We start from the raw sequence: 22,165 nt of genomic DNA, 5'->3' as shown, positions 1-22,165 counted from the left end.
TTCACCATAACAAGGATAAATAAAATTGCCTTACTTGAAAGATGCTATGATAAATTATGAAGAAAAATAAAGTATTTGTGAAATGTGAGGCAAGAGAAGTACTTCCAAAATAATTGTGATCATTTATGTCTTCCATTTTAATTAGTGGAAGAAATTTTTAAATAATTCTCAGAAACTTCAGCAGATAATTCTATGGGGGGAAATAGTCACTGAATGGAATAGACAGCCTTTTGTTGTTGTTTTCTTAAATAGGGCAACTTTTGAGAGGGCTAATGTAGTATATTTGTAGTCCAAAAAAAATGTTTTCAAATGATAATCTATTTTCAGGGACAAGAATCGTCCTGGACTACAAAATGTGAGCTTATCCATATTACGTTAGGTGAGTGATTCTAGCTTACTTTAGTGGACAGACTACATCTGTTGTTCTATAGTTAGCATTTTCTCGGGCTGCCAGAAAGCATCTCATCACTTGGCATGTCCCACATATTAGACAGAGAGAAAAAGAGAAGAAAGCTGGAGTGCAGTTGCTGAAAGACCTGTACACTTAGAACTCTGCAGAAATGACAGCTGAGAACAGGCAGGCATGATGCTTGCTCTGGCTGTAATGAATTAGCAGCAAGGGTAGACATGATCTGTTGACCGGAAAAGACCAAGGGAGAGAAACAGAATTTCAGGATTTCTAATTTTAACTACTTCAGAGGGATGTCAGGAGGTCCAAGACACATGGAAATGCAGGATGTTTGGAGGTATAAAGAATAGGTAATTATTGAAAAGTGTGATGATAGTTTCAAGTGACTTTCATATCTGACTGCTGTGCTTCTTTGACTAAGGAAATTGTTTGAATTTGGAAAATTATATGTACAAGCATTCTGGATGTAGTATTTATGTATGCTCAATAAGCAGTATGTTTTCCTTTGATGTCATTTGTTTTCTGCTATCATATTATATTGGGTGGAAGAAAAATAGATTGCAATTATTTGTTCAAATATATGAGAAACGGTGTTTGGAGGGTAAGAATTTTGATAGTCAATTCAGTTAAAAATATTTCTTATGGCATCTTACTGAGGCTCTGCCAGCAGGTGGGAGACAACTGAAACAATGGATTCAAAAACTTCAAAAATATTGCAATATGTCGTTTGCAAATATATTTACTGTTTGTGTAAGAGGTGTTTGTGTTGCAAATATGCACACCCACAGAATGCTATTTTACATGGTCATGGTGGTACAAATACATTGATGAATTGTAATTTTGGGATTCAAAAGGACTTGAAGAGACTATGATTTATGTGATTATTACAGGTTTCCTAGTCTATCTTTAATTTTTTGTCTTGGCTCAGTTACTTAATATGTTTGAAAAGGTAACTGTATCAGGAATTTTTATTTATATTTTTGCAGGTATCTCAATTTCCTTTAAGTATACGAATAAGAAGGATCTCAGATAAATCTTCATAATTTAACATCATTAGGGGCACCTGGGTGGCTCAGTAGGTTAAGCATCCAACTCTTTTTTTTTTTTTAAGATTTTATTTATTTATTTGACAGAGATAGAGACAGCCAGCGAGAGAGGGAACCACAAGCAGGGGGAGTGGGAGCGGAAGAAGCAGGCTCATAGCAGAGGAGCCTGATGTGGGATCACGCCCTGAGCCAAAGGCAGATGCTTAACCACTGTGCCACCCAGGCGCCCCAAGCATCCAATTCTTGATATTCGCTCACCTTTTGATATCAGGATCATGTTCGAGCCCTGCATTGGTCTCCACACTGGGTGTGGAGTCTGCTTAAATAAAAAATAAAATAAAATAATAACTTAGAATAATTATCTTTAAATATGAAATTAGACTTTGATAGATCCACAGAGTAAGTTTTCTCACCGATAGTCCAGTTTATTTTTTGTTAGATTATAATGGCAAATATGCTTAAAATTATTTCTGTAATAATAATAATGATAATTAAAAAACAATTATAATAATAAAAGAAAAAAATCTAAATTTTTTCAAACCTTGTCCTGTTAAAAATATTTGCACACATNCATCAGAATCAGGGGATGTACTGTATGGTGATTAACATAATATAATAAAATAAAATTAATTATAAAAAAAATATTTGCACACAAAAAATTACTTTGATTTATTATATAAAGGGAGACAGTATTAATATTTGTATGAGGTTTTTTTCTTTTAACTTTTCATATCATCCTACTTATCTAAATCCATAGTGACTTTGAATAACTTAAAAATCTTCTCAAACCTTGAAGACATACTAAGTGAACTAAGCCAGTCACTAAAGGGCAAATATTATATGATTCTACTTATATGACATACCTACAGTAGTCAAATTTATAGAGACTGAAAGTAGAATGATGCCCGCCAGAAAGACAAGGGAGGTGGGGGGAGTGGTCTTTTTCAGCCATGCAATGAGATATACTATGACATTTCACTATTAGTTCAGCAGTAACACAAATCTTTTGCCATATTATAGACTTCATTTTAAATAAAAAATAATTTAAAGAATGCATTGTAAAACACTGAGCACAGACCTGACAATTATTATCTCAGTAAATGTTTTTATTATTATGGAGGTAAATGTTTAAATGGGTTCATGAGGAGTGCCTGGGTGGTGCAATTGTTTGAGCTCCCAACTCTTGGTTTTGGCTTGGGTGGTAATAGCAGGTGGAAGGATTGAGCCCCAACCTCAGGCTCTGTGCTCAGCGTGAAGTCTGCTTGAGACTTTCTCTCCCTCTGCCCTTCCCCTGGCTGCATGTTCTCTCTCGCTCTCTTTCTCTCTCTAATAAGTAAATAAATCTTTAAATGGGTTCATGACTATATTTGTGACAGAATCAAATTACATACTTAAAATATTTTCCAACATCCTTCATTAAGAAACTTTATCATTCTAGGAGGAATTGTTGATAAGGATCTTCGTCACTACCTCAACTTACGATTTCAGAAGGGTTCTGTGGACCACGAACTTCAACAAATCATCCGTGACAACCTCTACCTCCGCACGGTGCCATGTGAGTACAACAGGCGATGTTATTGTCTTTCTGTGTTAAAACTAAATGTTCAGCTATATATCCATTATTTTTTTTTAAGTTAAATTGCATTGATTTTTTTATGGTGGGCTTTTGGGACAAAATTGATTTGAGGTACGGAATTTTTTTGAGATATGGAATTTTTAAATGAAAAAGCTTGTAGCTGCCATTGTGTGGTTTATGATGATGTTGTAGCCAGAAGAGACTTGGGATTTTCAAGCTATAAAACCTATCATCTTACTTCTTAAATTAGTATTGAGAACTATTAACTCTAGTCCAGGATGTTGATGATTTAGAGTGAATCATGATTGGGGTAGAACTCCATGCTGGGAGACAGGAGAATGCAAATTAAATCTATCAGTTAAAACAACAATTTTGTAAATAGAATCTACACAGTAACTCCCAATCTTATCTCTGGTTTGCAGCAGGGGAACCTCACCAGTGAAAAGAAACTTATGCATTGAAAAGTAAAGCTTAATGTTCTATAACTCTTAGAAAGTGCTAATATTGAGTGTTGGGTACAAATTTCTTATATGCAACCTATAGATGTCCACAAAACAAAAATCCCTGATTATGAGCAGGTGCTGCTTCAAAAGAGAGGACTTGGTCAAATGATAAAATTCACACATTAACTTTTTAGTACCTGTTTCATTTTATTTAATAATCTTCTACTAACTTCAGGACAAATCAAGGACTTTTCAAGTCAGGTTCTAGATCCTACGTAAATATCAAAATCCATTTCCTTCAGGTTCCATGACCCCCAGAGACTTTACAAACTCTCCAGAAAATCTGTGGGTGTCGTGTGTATTCTTTTTGTTTTAGTGCTCCTCTGAATTTTATTAAACTCAAAGTTATGGGCTCTGGAAAGTTGATATTAAAGAAAGAAAAACTTAGGTAGGATAAATAAACAAGCAAAAATATGTGTATATTTATATACAGTTGCAGGGAAAGGGTATTGACCTACCAAAACTATGTGAAGGTATAGATCATGGATGATTATACTGAAATGTTGAAAACACAGAGAGAAGTGAAATGGAAAGTCAACCCCCAACCCTTTCCACCTATGCACATCTTAGGAGGGCTAGACTTGTGCCATTGTTAACACTGAATGTTCTGCAAAATAAAAATGCCAGGGCCCCAGCTATCACGTATTCTTAAGTGAGAATGCTTACTGATTGACATGTTGTCAGTCTAAATGCTACCTCTGTCCATTTGCGTTAGTGAAGTGAATAGACTGTTGCACTCTTGCTTTAAAACTAAAAGTTGAGAAAAGTGCATTCTTAAACTTGTAAGTTTGACATTAGAGTGATGGCCAGAAGAAGATGGATTAAAGTAAGTGACTGAACTATTTATAAGGTAATGGGTGGACGCATTTTCAAAGCTGTGATGTTGTCAGCGCAGCCATGTGCATTTATCTTTTGTGACATGAAAGAAAGGAAATCTGAAATACTGAATAAAGAATCCGGGCACTTTATTATGTTTAAAAGCTGAGGGAAATAGATAAGAGGCTGACATTCAGGAACACTTGTAGTCCTTGCTAAGGCGATGACATAAATAAGAAGTCTTAATTAAATATGAAGATAATAGGAGTAAATTTTGCATTAGTTAATTAACTTCTTAAATAAGTCATCTCTCTTTAGAGTACCAAAGAAATACTATTAAGGAAAAATAAATATAAGGGTAAAATAACTAGGCTTATATGAGTAAACATAAAGAGTTTTGTGATATGATTTCAGTACAAGGTCATGAATTCAATTAGAAGTCCTTGAATAGCTCCTATAAAGGAGATGATTAGAAATTCAATGAATCTGAATATTATAATCAAACAATTATTCTTTGGATTTGTAGCCACCACTCCTAATAGCCAATTCCAGTAATACTACTCACTAAGGATGCTCTTAACTTTGCATAAAAGTGAAGAAACATCTAAGATAGAAATGAGTCTGATTTGTATGATCTATAATCACTTTTATACTGACGAATTAGACCCGGATAATCCACCATCTTCACTCAGTATATCTTTTAATAAAATGTTCAGACATATGCAGAGTATGCAACAAAAATGTATCAGTTGTGTGAAAAATCCTGGCTTTATTTAAAAACTTAAATGTATGTCCAGCATATCTATTGACCTTGAGTATAGAGTGACGTTTGTTACATATTTTCTTGGGTCAGAAAATTCTCATTGGTTTTCATATAAACATAAAAGGAAATGGTACTACTGAAGCACATGTCACTGTTCTTACAAATGCATACATTGATATGTATGCCTCTTGTGTAATCTATTAATGGCACCAGGAATAGGTCCTGGGTAACTCCATGAAAAAAATAATGTAGTCAACTTATATCTATGAGGGGCTGGTTTAATTGTTTTTACAAGGCAAGACCCAACTGAGTAATTCTGTTTGCTACCACCAAATTACTCCACCACCAATAACTACAACTGGGTGGAAAGGAGCAGTCTTGGAGCTAGATTTCCTTGGTGTCTAGTGAATAAGGGAGGGTTCTGGGGTGAGAGCTCCAGGGACACTCTCCCCTCACACACCCCTATACAGCCAAATTCAGTTGTGGCCAAATTCAATTATGGCCAACTCCCTGAAAGGAATCTGGGTCCAGCTGCTGGTCGATTTCCAAGCTAAGCGGGGGAGGGAGGTGGTCAGCTCAGGTCTTTACTGGGCCTTAGCTATATATAACATAAATCCCATCAGTCTGTTACCTGCCCCATAAACAACAGTTGACTGCATTTAGCCTTTTCATTTTGTTTCCCCAGAACCTTACCTGAGAGCCTAGTTCTTCAAAAATATATTTCTTTAAGCTGTGTCTCTAGTCATGGAAGGCAGGACTTCGTCACAGAAATAGAATCATTGGGCATGTGGTGAACATGAGCGTACACGCTCCTGCATGCACACATAGAAGCTTCCATTCAATCAGTTTTCATTCTTTCAAATTACATCAGGGAGAAAAGATCCTTAGGAACTAACTCTTGATATTTTCACTAAAACATTAGCCAGTCACATGATTTATATCCATTAAAGATCTCAATCTGGACCTAAATACATGTCTTTTAGTTGCTAGTTGTGTAATTTATTGGGAGTGGAGGGTAAAAGTCTTAAGAGGATCCTGGTGTCCTAAAGTGAAAGTTGATTTTTAAAAAATAAATACTGTAAATGAATTTTTCTACTATTTGACTTCAGGCTGTATAGGATTTTTATGTAATAGAACTTCGGGAGATGTGAGTAAATAATGATGAGACATAATTGTTATAATCTAGAAGGTGACAAAGACTAACTAGGAAAAATGTATACAGATAAAGGACTCAAAAGAGTTCAGAACATCTATCAAATGGGATTTTCAATTACCTTAATAGTACACAAAAGACAATTTCAGAAGCACTAAGTTAGCAGGATCTATTTAGAGATTAGACAAGATTGTTTCATTGTAACATGTTAAGTGTACAAAATTAAGGCAGGATGTGGTGTTCTTTCAGTGAAAGTATATAAAAGAATTTAATGGAATTAATACAGAAAAACTGTTGGATTAATTTTCAAGTGTTTAAAAAGTAAAAACAGTATTTTGGTTTTAATATTCTACTGAGCATAAAGGTTGCATATAGTTAACTCTTGAGTCTAATCAACCATGGTTAAATTGGCTATGCTTCTTAACCATGAAAAAAAAATAGCCACTTTCATTTACTGATGAAATTCTAGTTTTTCTATCCTTAATATTTATTAAAGACACAAATTAATTTTCAAGGCAGGTATGAGCACAGATATAAATTTTAGATGCTTTTTCCCATTATACCAGATGCCATGAAGAACTTCAACGACCAATTTTTAAAGTTTCAAAATGAAATGGAAGGTAGTTAAAATTGAACTTCTCTCCCAAGTTCATACTTTGTCATTTGGTGAGATGGTTTTATTGGGAAACATTTTAAATTTATTTGAAGCCAAAAGAAATACCAGTGTATACCAAGTAAAAGACAAAAATCAATAAAACCAAAGGTTTAAAACTATTCCATAAAAAGTGAACAAAATGAAAAACATAGATTTAAGATATGAAAGAAATTACTTTTATGGAAGAGCTGGTTGAGGTGTAGCTCACAATGATGTTTCTACATATTTAAGCACTTTAAGTTATCGTGAACTAAATCATGTGAAAAAGAAGTAGCATCAAGAATAAAATTTAAGATTTCTGATATATATTTTTTAAATTTCTGTTATGATAATTATCTTTTATGGAGAAGTAAATAGAAGCAGATTCTTTAAGAGTTATGGGAACTTTTTCCTTTTAAGAACATGCCAAAAGGTATAGCTATGCAAGGGGTCAAAATCCCATTCCCTTCGTTATATAGGATTACGGTCGGAGAGGACAATTGGAGAGAAGCTGGTGAACACATATTTACGAAAAAGTCTGAATTTTTTTTTAAAAGTTTTAAATTAGAGCAGAACTTCTAGTATACTGCATGGGCAAAAATAATTTTAATTCTTAAGCACACATCGGTACTTTTAAGCTTATAAAAATACTTGTTAATATTCAATAAGGCAATATGTTTTTGTGGGCATAAATGAATCTTTCTAATTACTTATAATTTTCATCATGAAAGTATAGTTCTAAGCATGTAGTAAGAAAAGAAAGTGATATCACCTCCTGTGGGTTATACTACCAAAAAAAATTTTTTTTCCAATGACATGAAATTCTGTGAGTTGAAGGTGATCAAGAGCATAATTAAGGACTCCTAATATCTTTAAGCAGTATAGGTTCATGTGTTGGAAAGGTAGGTTGAATTATAGGTAGACATATAGGCATAGAACTAGAGATATCAGATACAACTGAATTTTAAACAAACATATAGTTCAACAGATATATATTATATATGTTTCAACCTTGGCCTTATTACTTCAAATAAGAATCATTGATTTAAAATCTTCTTTTAAAGTTGATTTTAGATTATGAATCATGTTCTTTTGCAGTTATTTCTGAATCAAGTTGCCAGATTTTTGTTCTTTGAAAGTGAATTTTTTAAACAGCCTAATTGTATTCGGTGCTAAATTTGAGAATAAGTTTATTAGAGAATAAATATGATTATTAGCATTGTGGACCAAAGGAGAAAGAAATCTATAAACAAATGAAACTAAATTTCTTGAGAGATTTGTAAACTGCCCTGGGAAACTAGCTCAAAAGAAAAATTTCAAAAGTTTCTGAGTAGTAGCAAATACTTGAAAGGTTACTCATTCAGATGTATGCCTGAGTGGTACATGTATTAAAAAAGTTTTATTACTTTATACAGAAAGCTGTATTAGGTTTACTTTCTGCCCCTTATCTCTGAGAATAGTAAGATCTAGTTTCATGTCATATACGTGAAAGTACAATACATTTTCCTTTTTCTTTTTCCCATTGAGCAGAATGAATGCTTCTTTCCTGGTCAGATAGTAACATTCATTGAGTTGGTGACAAAGTACTCTATAGGAGAGAAATGGCTTCAAAACGTTGCTTAAATGGAAAGTCAAGAAACATTAGAAGTGATTGCATTCATTTATCCATTTGATACCACCAGACACTAGTTTTTGAATAAAGGAACACATCTGGCCCCCAAAATGCAAAAAAACACCAATAGTGAACAACCTTACTAATATTCCAAACCATATAGAATTCCCTTTGCCCTGATTTGATCAACTTTTCTGTGTATGGCTGTGACCTAATCTTTCCTCTTGGTTTTTCTCTTTCGGTTTGTATTTCTTTCTTTCCTTTTTATAAGAGGGTGGTTCTTCATGGGAAACCTGGGTTTGTGGACCATGGGTGAAGTAGGCAAATGGTACGAACACTCTTGGGTTTCAGTGGCTTCAGCAGCTGACCTAGAGAAGAATTGGAGATGAGTGCTTGAAGCCTATTTTCTACCTCCAGAAAAGCCGGTAATCACAGTCAGTGGAAAATAGCTCATCTTCTATGGAGCCCAGAATCTGCTCCCTGCAGACTTCAAAACTGTAACCCAGTTGGATAAAAGGAGGTCAACATCTCTTATTGGATGCCACTGCACTTTTTGAATAGAAAGAATTAAGACTCTGTCAGGTTCACATCTACTCAAGTTTCCAAAGTCTGCTGACTAGGACATAGGCTGTTGGATGATTATGTAGCTGAAGGAAAGCAGTGGGCAGATGGCAAGGATACTGGTGTTCTTATGGGACTTTAAGGCTGTAAATTTGTAGTAGAAAACTCAATTTCTGATTCAAATGCATCTGTCCAAAAGAAGGAAAAAGGAACACTAATTGTGGTTACTGATATTCTAATAACTAGTACACGAGTCAAAGTTATTTACACTTTGTAGGTTAGCATCACTAGAGCTTGGTGAATAGCAGGAACACTTGGCTTTTCTTATTTGGCAACATGGCACTGTGGACAGAACACTCATCAAAGAATTAAGAGTAATTATTTCTGGACTAGGCTCTACCACTAACTAACTATAGGACCTTGGCAAAAGCCTTACCTTTTGGACTAAGGGGCGGGAGGATAGGGAATGAAAGAAGTAATTCTATAATGGTTCTTTCTACTCTAAAATGCTGTAATTTTCTGATTCTGCTGGCTTGTTCTTCTTTATATTATCGTTATTCAAATCACTTCATCAAATTGGCTTAAATTATTCTGAGTATGGAATGCCCTTGATATTCAGCAGGTGTAAACAGCTTATGGAAACTGAAGATATATCAAATACAGCAGACACTTCAGGGAAAAATAAAGAGCTGGGTTTAAATTAAGTGCAGTTCTGGATAAAACCAGCCATGCGTGTACTTTCAGATTTTTCTATGAATGTCAAGTTAAGGATGCCATCATAGGTCTGATGTTCCTTGAAATTTCCCTTCACTATTCATGAAACTCTGAAATATGGTCTAGTTTTAGTAAGTGGATGGGAAAATAAACATAATCAGAAATACAAAGCTTTTAAAATTGCTCTCCTCCTTTGGAATGTGTAATAAGCTGAGATGTGACATAAAGACTTCTGAAGCATGAGGTATATTATTATGAAAATGTGATTGTAATTTTTACATAAGATGTTTAACATGAAATATAGTATCTTCTAATGTTGAACTTTAATAAATGTCACTTATGCAAGTGAATGGTGCTGGGTCGACGCCCAAATAGATCTAGCTAATGGGAGGCTAAATCAGTGCTCAGTGCAATATTTTCAGCACAGTTGAGAAATTTAGGAGGTGCAGTAGTGTTTCTCAGTCTGGTAATTAGAAGGTAAAAGCAAGGTAAGATTGCTAATTGATTCAATTAAGAAGTATCCATAGAGCCTGCCTTTTGTAGGCAAGTCAGATGTTTACATAGGATCAATTTCCAGTTAGTTTCCCAGTTCCTGTTCCAAGCTTTCTTTCTTAAAACCTAGGTTTCAGGATTATTGCTTTTTATGCACACAAAATCAGGAAGTATCTGCACAAGCTCTGTCGGAATGAAGATAGAGTTTTACCTACTGCTCAACACAACCCAGTTGTATGCATAAATGATAGCTCCTTAACTTGTCCTCCAAAGAAAACACGGAATTGGGGAGCTAATGCCAAGCCATGTATATCTGTCCTCTCCCATTTTTGGTAGGAATTCTGAATCCTTTTCTGTTCTTTTTAATTGTTTGACACTGATGAAAAACTGTGCAGGTCAGTAAAGGACCTAAATATTTGTAGGAAAGCTGAGACTACCTGTCCTGAATCTCGTTCATCTTAACATTCCCAATGGGAGAATGGTTGGTGAGTGCCCACACAAGACAAGCCCTAGGTAGTAGACTTCATGAATATCAATCAGAACAGTTCTTTCAGTTACAGCCGCCATTTGCAGAATACTTCCGATGTGCAAACGTTTTTCAGACATTTTCTAATTGAATCCTCACAGCATCCCTCGAAGGCATGATCCCCACTTTTGAAGATATATGGAGAAATTGAAGCTCCAATGTTAAGTAACAGGCCAGACACAATGCACTAACTGAGTGGAGGAGCAGAGATTCCATCCCAGGATTTGGCTCCCAGCCCACACTCTACATGAGAAGAACTCTCTGGTAGAAGTTCTGAGGAGTCACGGGCACCATAAGGGTGCATCCAAAGAGGTTCAGAGATGCTCTTAGGATAGAAAAAAGAGGAAAAGTAAAGAACTGCAAGGTATCTAGTGAGCATAAATGGAGTTCCATCAATACAAAAGACTTATTTTTTGTCAAGCAGATATGGACAGAAATTCCTACAATAAAAAATATATATTTATATTTATATAATCATATATACATATATGGTTGTCAGGAAAGTTTTCAAATTGATTGGCTACCTTCAAGTCAATTCATCTTGACATGAGGCTCTTGATTGGCCATTAATTAACCAAGTACGAAATTGTCTTTTTTTTAGAATGTCATCACCAGAAATATTGGAATATTTAAACACCTAAGGGGATTAAAAAAAATAATTGATAAATATATTATTTCAATAATTAAAACCATTAGCCTTATTATAAGAAGAGAGATAAAATAGCAAAGGACTCTACATTATCTAGAAGCTTCCTTAATTTCTAAACTTTGCTCATAAAAACTTATTTAACCTCAGCTCTACCAGATCTTCTACCAGCATTTCATACTCTGAATTCTAATCTAAATCTAAAATTCTAACTACATAAAACTCTATAAACAGGTATTTACAAAAGTTTCCAGTTCTTCACCTTGGCATTTTATAAAAGTATTTCTTTTGCAAACCACTGCAAGGGTGATGGATGGAGTTGGGGGCAGGGGAGGGAATGTATTAACATTTACCAAACATCTACATGCAATGACTATAATGATGCCCTTGTGTTTTGCAATCCTATGAGAAATATGTCGTGGTGTCCATTTTCCAGATGAGGAAATTTAGCGTTAGAGAGGTTAAGAATCCCCCCACACTACAGCTGCTAAATAGATAACAAGGAATTCAAGTGTATAGATCTGTCTGATGCCAAAATCCGTTTATCAGATGTACCATGTTACATCCTTGGTCACTATAGCTCTGATTTCCCCTACAGTTTGTGAACAAATTTTGGTAGGTCCTAGAACATAGGAGACTGCTTAGATGTATATCTGTATTTTTTACCTAATGTTTCCATAAAAGCAGAAAAAATCATGAAAATGGATAGTGAATTATGTAAGGCGTCTAAATCACACATTCATTCCCACAATTGCTGTGCAGGAGACCCACTGGTATCAGTCCTACCAATGCTCCAGAAAGACCCAGATCAGTAGCAGATTGATATTATTCAACATTATTCAACAATAGCATGCCCTCCTCTGTTCTTGCCCTCATACAGTATCTGAAAGTAACCAGAACAGAGACAGCTGTGTTTTTTGCTTCAGAATTTTTAACATTTTAATGGGGAAAAAAAAGGGGTCCTTTTCCTGCTGAAAAGAAACACTACTTTGCCATCTCAGTATAACTGGTTCTCCACTGACTCAGCTGTCACTTGCAGCCCAGTTTAGTGACAGCTTTTCAGTTCCCAAATCCTCCAACTAGCTCTCTGAGTATAGTTCTATGATGACACAAGTTGGCACAACTTGTCTGATCCCTTCACCAGGAACACATGGAATTGAGATGTCCACATATGCTCACAGATACTCCTTGGCTTCTGGGAAAATGCCCCAATTCTAACTAAAGGAATCCAGATTAATATGCACAGTGATATTTAGTATCCATGGAGCAACTTAAATCATTAAGGAGCCAATGAGTGGGCAGCTTCTGTCAAGCTTTCACTTCTTACTACTTTCGGTATCAAAGAATTTGGTGGTGGTTGTTTTTCTAATTCATAAAGCAAAACAGCATATAATGTGTTATTCAGGGTTTGGCAGGAAATAAAGCCATGAAAGGAAGAAGAGATTTAGGAAATCAGCTGTTTAGAAAATTGCTGTTAAAATTAGAAAAGGGGATTGCAGAATAGATCCTCAGGAACAATACTCAAAAAATACAGAACTTCCCTACCAGGGTAAGGGCTGCCCCTGAGACCTGCCCATAGCTGCAGAGCTATGATTCATGAAGCCAGCATTGGGAAATCGCCACTGTGGCTGCAATCACCACAGTTCCCTCTTAACACTTAAGAATCTGGAGAATGGACATGGGGAGCCTCCTACAGAAAACATGGTATCTCCAAGAACTTTTAGGATGAAAGGAAAAAAAAATCACCTTTAACCAACTTTCTTTTCCATGATAACCCAATAGGCATACAGTATCAGTGTTTTAAATTTATCACTTTTAAAAGACCATTCTACGTTTTAAATTCCTTTTTGATGACTCTATAGTCAAATACTAACAATATAAGTAATTGTTATGAAATTTTAGTGAAAAGATTTACAGTGCATTTTTAAAGTAGGGTTTTTACTTTTCTATGTATGCCCAAGCTCCTAATGATTGATTTACAGTAGGCTGATTATACAAAAGCTACCAGGGAAACGTATTTGTTCTTTGGAAAACCAAGCTACTTATGCATTATCAGTGTATTCTGGAATTGTTCTACTCTTCTTATAGCATGAGACATTTTAAACGTGTGTAAGAGTCTTTGTTCATTTTTTATTCACAACTTTATTATTAAAAAGTATGAATATGACACTAATAAAATTTAGTTCATAATTATATTTCTCACATGAAAAAGCAATTGACAAAAATTGCTTTCAGAACATAATTTAAACTTGGAGCAAGAAAAGGAATCTTAATTAAAAGTGAGGAGTTGAATATATTATTTGAAGCACTACAGAAAATTAATTATATTTTGAAAGAAGATGCTTTCTGCTCTAAGTGGCACAACACCTGTGACCAGAGGTCAACATTGGAAGCTTTTTGTTGGCCCCAACATCATTTCTTTACCTCAAAGTTCACTAAGGAGTCTTTTAGTAGAATGAAATACATAAAAGATGCATATACAAGGAAAACATAAGTACAATTTGGAGAATTTGTATTTAAGCTGACCCTACCATGAGTTTTGGAAAAAAGACATCTGGTTCCCCAATACAAATTAAAAAAAAATAAATTTAGTTATTCTGTGGGTTAAATGTTATTTTCCTTCTGAATATGGCTATATTCATAGAAAGTTATCTTTCTAATTCATTAGTTTTTAAAAAAAGTGCAATTGTTAATTCAGAATGTCATTAACATAGATTTATATTAATTCAAGGTATCATTAACCTGTTAAATTTAAAGAGATTATAAGTTTATAAACTTATATATATTGTATCTTATCTTAATTCAGTTTAACTAACATTGAGAGCTACTATGTGTGCATGACCAGCCTGGTCCTGGAAATATGGAATGATGAAAACATGAGTCCTATTCTCTAGGGATGTATCCTTACCTCAAGTTCAAATATAGGTAAACAAATATCATTCTTCTCACTTTACAGATAGGTAAACTGAATATATACAAGTAACTAAGGTAAAATAATGACCTTGTATTATAATTAAGATGTATAGCCAGTTGAAGACTTTGGGGAATAATTATTTAAAAAACCTAAGTAAATTCATCTTTGTATAGCAATAATGATGAGATTGTGGGACTTAATGGAGAAATAGACCAAGAAGGGCTGAACTCAGCTGAGCAATATGAGCCCAGTTTTGAGAACTCTGTTCTCACCTGCTCTTCTATATTCATACTCTAGATTTCTTATGAGTGGGGAGAAGAATAAGAAGAAAAGAAAGCAAGAATTAGAAGGAAAGAAAGAAAAACAAATATTATGGCAATCCCTGAAGAACTAAAGGTTTTTTTGGATTACCCTGTCATTACAGGGTAAACTTAGTCACATTTACTAGTTAGAGGCACACATTTTTTACCTTAGAATAACTCTGGATTCTTCAGAATTTGTGAACAGAGCCCTTAGATTGGGAACAATGGATCCATGATTTCCTCAGTGGAAATCTGGTAGTAAATACAGCCTGAGGTAGTTAAGGACTGTTGTGATGGACCATCCCTGCCTGTGTTCCCAAGAAGCCTAGAGTTATATCAAGCATGTAATCTGTTAATCCGTGAGTGCTCTCTTCATTATTGAGAAGAGAAATGAGGCTCAACAAATTGAGTAGCCCATGATCATTTGGCTTATATATGGCAGATCCAGAGTTAAAACTTGGTTTTTCTCTTGTTTACAAGATATACAGAGATATAGATATATATACACACACACACACATTTACTTATATCTACTATATAAAACATGACATGTGCTTATGAATATATATGTATTATGTGTCTGTATAGAGATATATAGATCTCTTGCTCTCTTCTCTCTCTCTCTCTCTATATATATATATAGTCTCTCCCATCAGTAAAATAATGAGACACACACAACACCTGTGTAAGGGGTATTATATACATATTACAGATGTTTTGAAAATTGAAGTTCAGTCCAAGTTCACATATAGGTGATAAAAAATAGATCATAGATTTTTTTAACCCAGTTTGGGCCTATCTTCAAATGTACTTATCTATTTTATCTATCTAATATTATTTTATATTCATTGCTATCTATTATATCTATCACAGAGTAGATGTTTAAAGGCCAACTTTTTTCTTCAAAATAGTAAGTATTGTGAAAGTCAGATTATTATTAACTGTAGCAGCCAGGGATGAAAGACTTCAGGGAAAAGGCAAGCCTTATTAACCCAGCTTTGGAAACCAAGTGTAATTGAATAGGTGGCAAGAGCCAGAGGGCATTCCAGTTGAGAAGACATTTTGAGCAAATCCTCAGTCCTGGTAATGTGCATGAGAAAAATAGGGGTGGAGTTTTTATAGTTCAAGGTATTGGGTGGGAAGTCAAGAGAAGAAGAGAAGGTCAAGATTCAGAGTGCTATGAAGCTGATTAGAAGAGTTTGAATTTTATTCTTTTAACTGTTTGTAGCATTTTAAAGCCCATCTAGACCAAACATTATCATTTAACATAACACAATAAAGTACTTGGATTTAAATCCCAGTTGTAGCATTTTCTAACTAGGTGGCCTTAGTAAAATAGGTAGTCTTTCTGTGACATTGTTTCATCATTTATAAAATGGGGATAAAATAGTACTTACCTCATAGAAATATTGAGAAAATTAAACAAATTAAGATGGTCGGAACAATGTCTTGCAGAAATTAATGCTTAATTAATTTGGCTGTTATTACAAAAGTCCTTATGAGGAGTGCTAAGGGGACAGACTTGTATTTTAGGAAGATGAATCTAATAGTAATTATTGTCAGTACTTGTAAATACACAGTGAGTTGTCCTCAAGTACTTGAAATGGTAAATAACATTGCCATGTTGCTAGTTAAATCTCATATTTATACTTAGTGGGCGAAAACAGGATTGGCAGAGTCACTTTTATGAGTCAGAATAGCTCCAAGGAAAACAAAGCTACACTATAAGCAGATTGACCATGATAACATCGCTAGAGCATGGTTTCTCAACCCTGATACTATTGGTATTTTGGGTGAATAGTTCTTTGTTGTGGGCACTGCCCTGTGCATTGTAGGATGTTTAGCAATATCTCTGACTCCTGCCTACGAGATGCCAGCTGCCCTCCCTGACTTGTCACAACCAAAATTGTCTCCAGACATTGTTAAATGTTTCTTGGGAAGCAAAAATCTTCCCAGTTGAGAACCAACACTGTAAAGAATGTGACAGTGTATGTCAAAGTGACAAAGAAGAGTCAAGTAGTTAAGGGTTGGTAGTGTCCCTGCCAAATATTGTGAAGAGAAAAATCATAACCACTGAATGTCACAATGACCAGGATGCCCTAACAAGGAGAATGATAACAATTCACTAAATGTCAGTCACTGAAGTCCCAGAAACTATAGTACAACCCCCTTATGAAATGTGTCTTAGATTATCTGATGTCATTAGACTCAATTTCTGTAGCTTCTCTAGTTCTGACTGTGTCTGAACACAAATCAGTCTGTGTATGATGTATTTTTTCATGGAGTTTTGCTACCTGTTTATGTTCAAATTCTTATATATTTATTACAGAGATGATATTCTAGACCATTTGAAAGCAATTTTTTATTGTAAACTAGCAAATGGGTTTTCCATTTTGGTTATCATCTGTGCTATCAGTGCTCAATCTCCTATAGTACTGACCAAAGTCCAGGCTTNGTAGTTCAACAGATATATATTATATATGTTTCAACCTTGGCCTTATTACTTCAAATAAGAATCATCGATTTAAAATCTTCTTTTAAAGTTGATTTTAGATTATGAATCATGTTCTTTTGCAGTTATTTCTGAATCAAGTTGCCAGATTTTTGTTCTTTGAAAGTGAATTTTTTAAACAGCCTAATTGTATTCGGTGCTAAATTTGAGAATAAGTTTATTAGAGAATAAATATGATTATTAGCATTGTGGACCAAAGGAGAAAGAAATCTATAAACAAATGAAACTAAATTTCTTGAGAGATTTGTAAACTGCCCTGGGAAACTAGCTCAAAAGAAAAATTTCAAAAGTTTCTGAGTAGTAGCAAATACTTGAAAGGTTACTCATTCAGATGTATGCCTGAGTGGTACATGTATTAAAAAAGTTTTATTACTTTATACAGAAAGCTGTATTAGGTTTACTTTCTGCCCCTTATCTCTGAGAATAGTAAGATCTAGTTTCATGTCATATACGTGAAAGTACAATACATTTTCCTTTTTCTTTTTCCCATTGAGCAGAATGAATGCTTCTTTCCTGGTCAGATAGTAACATTCATTGAGTTGGTGACAAAGTACTCTATAGGAGAGAAATGGCTTCAAAACGTTGCTTAAATGGAAAGTCAAGAAACATTAGAAGTGATTGCATTCATTTATCCATTTGATACCACCAGACACTAGTTTTTGAATAAAGGAACACATCTGGCCCCCAAAATGCAAAAAAACACCAATAGTGAACAACCTTACTAATATTCCAAACCATATAGAATTCCCTTTGCCCTGATTTGATCAACTTTTCTGTGTATGGCTGTGACCTAATCTTTCCTCTTGGTTTTTCTCTTTCGGTTTGTATTTCTTTCTTTCCTTTTTATAAGAGGGTGGTTCTTCATGGGAAACCTGGGTTTGTGGACCATGGGTGAAGTAGGCAAATGGTACGAACACTCTTGGGTTTCAGTGGCTTCAGCAGCTGACCTAGAGAAGAATTGGAGATGAGTGCTTGAAGCCTATTTTCTACCTCCAGAAAAGCCGGTAATCACAGTCAGTGGAAAATAGCTCATCTTCTATGGAGCCCAGAATCTGCTCCCTGCAGACTTCAAAACTGTAACCCAGTTGGATAAAAGGAGGTCAACATCTCTTATTGGATGCCACTGCACTTTTTGAATAGAAAGAATTAAGACTCTGTCAGGTTCACATCTACTCAAGTTTCCAAAGTCTGCTGACTAGGACATAGGCTGTTGGATGATTATGTAGCTGAAGGAAAGCAGTGGGCAGATGGCAAGGATACTGGTGTTCTTATGGGACTTTAAGGCTGTAAATTTGTAGTAGAAAACTCAATTTCTGATTCAAATGCATCTGTCCAAAAGAAGGAAAAAGGAACACTAATTGTGGTTACTGATATTCTAATAACTAGTACACGAGTCAAAGTTATTTACACTTTGTAGGTTAGCATCACTAGAGCTTGGTGAATAGCAGGAACACTTGGCTTTTCTTATTTGGCAACATGGCACTGTGGACAGAACACTCATCAAAGAATTAAGAGTAATTATTTCTGGACTAGGCTCTACCACTAACTAACTATAGGACCTTGGCAAAAGCCTTACCTTTTGGACTAAGGGGCGGGAGGATAGGGAATGAAAGAAGTAATTCTATAATGGTTCTTTCTACTCTAAAATGCTGTAATTTTCTGATTCTGCTGGCTTGTTCTTCTTTATATTATCGTTATTCAAATCACTTCATCAAATTGGCTTAAATTATTCTGAGTATGGAATGCCCTTGATATTCAGCAGGTGTAAACAGCTTATGGAAACTGAAGATATATCAAATACAGCAGACACTTCAGGGAAAAATAAAGAGCTGGGTTTAAATTAAGTGCAGTTCTGGATAAAACCAGCCATGCGTGTACTTTCAGATTTTTCTATGAATGTCAAGTTAAGGATGCCATCATAGGTCTGATGTTCCTTGAAATTTCCCTTCACTATTCATGAAACTCTGAAATATGGTCTAGTTTTAGTAAGTGGATGGGAAAATAAACATAATCAGAAATACAAAGCTTTTAAAATTGCTCTCCTCCTTTGGAATGTGTAATAAGCTGAGATGTGACATAAAGACTTCTGAAGCATGAGGTATATTATTATGAAAATGTGATTGTAATTTTTACATAAGATGTTTAACATGAAATATAGTATCTTCTAATGTTGAACTTTAATAAATGTCACTTATGCAAGTGAATGGTGCTGGGTCGACGCCCAAATAGATCTAGCTAATGGGAGGCTAAATCAGTGCTCAGTGCAATATTTTCAGCACAGTTGAGAAATTTAGGAGGTGCAGTAGTGTTTCTCAGTCTGGTAATTAGAAGGTAAAAGCAAGGTAAGATTGCTAATTGATTCAATTAAGAAGTATCCATAGAGCCTGCCTTTTGTAGGCAAGTCAGATGTTTACATAGGATCAATTTCCAGTTAGTTTCCCAGTTCCTGTTCCAAGCTTTCTTTCTTAAAACCTAGGTTTCAGGATTATTGCTTTTTATGCACACAAAATCAGGAAGTATCTGCACAAGCTCTGTCGGAATGAAGATAGAGTTTTACCTACTGCTCAACACAACCCAGTTGTATGCATAAATGATAGCTCCTTAACTTGTCCTCCAAAGAAAACACGGAATTGGGGAGCTAATGCCAAGCCATGTATATCTGTCCTCTCCCATTTTTGGTAGGAATTCTGAATCCTTTTCTGTTCTTTTTAATTGTTTGACACTGATGAAAAACTGTGCAGGTCAGTAAAGGACCTAAATATTTGTAGGAAAGCTGAGACTACCTGTCCTGAATCTCGTTCATCTTAACATTCACAATGGGAGGATGGTTGGTGAGTGCCCACACAAGACAAGCCCTAGGTAGTAGACTTCATGAATACCAATCAGAACAGTTCTTTCAGTTACAGCCGCCATTTGCAGAATACTTCCGATGTGCAAACGTTTTTCAGACATTTTCTAATTGAATCCTCACAGCATCCCTCGAAGGCATGATCCCCACTTTTGAAGATATATGGAGAAATTGAAGCTCCAATGTTAAGTAACAGGCCAGACACAATGCACTAACTGAGTGGAGGAGCAGAGATTCCATCCCAGGATTTGGCTCCCAGCCCACACTCTACATGAGAAGAACTCTCTGGTAGAAGTTCTGAGGAGTCACGGGCACCATAAGGGTGCATCCAAAGAGGTTCAGAGATGCTCTTAGGATAGAAAAAAGAGGAAAAGTAAAGAACTGCAAGGTATCTAGTGAGCATAAATGGAGTTCCATCAATACAAAAGACTTATTTTTTGTCAAGCAGATATGGACAGAAATTCCTACAATAAAAAAAATATATTTATATTTATATAATCATATATACATATATGGTTGTCAGGAAAGTTTTCAAATTGATTGGCTACCTTCAAGTCAATTCATCTTGACATGAGGCTCTTGATTGGCCATTAATTAACCAAGTACGAAATTGTCTTTTTTTTAGAATGTCATCACCAGAAATATTGGAATATTTAAACACCTAAGGGGATTAAAAAAAATAATTGATAAATATATTATTTCAATAATTAAAACCATTAGCCTTATTATAAGAAGAGAGATAAAATAGCAAAGGACTCTACATTATCTAGAAGCTTCCTTAATTTCTAAACTTTGCTCATAAAAACTTATTTAACCTCAGCTCTACCAGATCTTCTACCAGCATTTCATACTCTGAATTCTAATCTAAATCTAAAATTCTAACTACATAAAACTCTATAAACAGGTATTTACAAAAGTTTCCAGTTCTTCACCTTGGCATTTTATAAAAGTATTTCTTTTGCAAACCACTGCAAGGGTGATGGATGGAGTTGGGGGCAGGGGAGGGAATGTATTAACATTTACCAAACATCTACATGCAATGACTATAATGATGCCCTTGTGTTTTGCAATCCTATGAGAACTATGTCGTGGTGTCCATTTTCCAGATGAGGAAATTTAGCGTTAGAGAGGTTAAGAATCCCCCCACACTACAGCTGCTAAATAGATAACAAGGAATTCAAGTGTATAGATCTGTCTGATGCCAAAATCCGTTTATCAGATGTACCATGTTACATCCTTGGTCACTATAGCTCTGATTTCCCCTACAGTTTGTGAACAAATTTTGGTAGGTCCTAGAACATAGGAGACTGCTTAGATGTATATCTGTATTTTTTACCTAATGTTTCCATAAAAGCAGAAAAAATCATGAAAATGGATAGTGAATTATGTAAGGCGTCTAAATCACACATTCATTCCCACAATTGCTGTGCAGGAGACCCACTGGTATCAGTCCTACCAATGCTCCAGAAAGACCCAGATCAGTAGCAGATTGATATTATTCAACATTATTCAACAATAGCATGCCCTCCTCTGTTCTTGCCCTCATACAGTATCTGAAAGTAACCAGAACAGAGACAGCTGTGTTTTTTGCTTCAGAATTTTTAACATTTTAATGGGGAAAAAAAAGGGGTCCTTTTCCTGCTGAAAAGAAACACTACTTTGCCATCTCAGTATAACTGGTTCTCCACTGACTCAGCTGTCACTTGCAGCCCAGTTTAGTGACAGCTTTTCAGTTCCCAAATCCTCCAACTAGCTCTCTGAGTATAGTTCTATGATGACACAAGTTGGCACAACTTGTCTGATCCCTTCACCAGGAACACATGGAATTGAGATGTCCACATATGCTCACAGATACTCCTTGGCTTCTGGGAAAATGCCCCAATTCTAACTAAAGGAATCCAGATTAATATGCACAGTGATATTTAGTATCCATGGAGCAACTTAAATCATTAAGGAGCCAATGAGTGGGCAGCTTCTGTCAAGCTTTCACTTCTTACTACTTTCGGTATCAAAGAATTTGGTGGTGGTTGTTTTTCTAATTCATAAAGCAAAACAGCATATAATGTGTTATTCAGGGTTTGGCAGGAAATAAAGCCATGAAAGGAAGAAGAGATTTAGGAAATCAGCTGTTTAGAAAA

At 35.1% G+C, this 22,165-nt stretch overlaps 1 protein-coding gene across 1 annotated transcript in view; it reads left to right on the top strand.

Annotated features, from left to right (window-relative positions):
* The window catches only part of MAGI2 (membrane associated guanylate kinase, WW and PDZ domain containing 2), a 1,281,842-nt gene that overhangs the window by 341,089 nt on the left and 918,588 nt on the right, over nucleotides 1-22,165 (top strand). Inside the window, exon 2 of the mRNA XM_034641709.1 lies at nucleotides 2,894-3,014. Coding sequence (XP_034497600.1) covers nucleotides 2,894-3,014 — 121 coding nt within the window. The remainder of the gene's footprint in view (nucleotides 1-2,893; nucleotides 3,015-22,165) is intronic.

The sequence above is a fragment of the Ailuropoda melanoleuca genome, chromosome 1, assembly GCF_002007445.2.
Source record: "Ailuropoda melanoleuca isolate Jingjing chromosome 1, ASM200744v2, whole genome shotgun sequence".
Classification (NCBI taxonomy): Eukaryota; Metazoa; Chordata; class Mammalia; order Carnivora; family Ursidae; genus Ailuropoda; species Ailuropoda melanoleuca.
The sequence above is the reverse complement of the archived record's forward strand: the minus strand, read 5'-3'. Positions and strand labels throughout refer to the sequence as shown.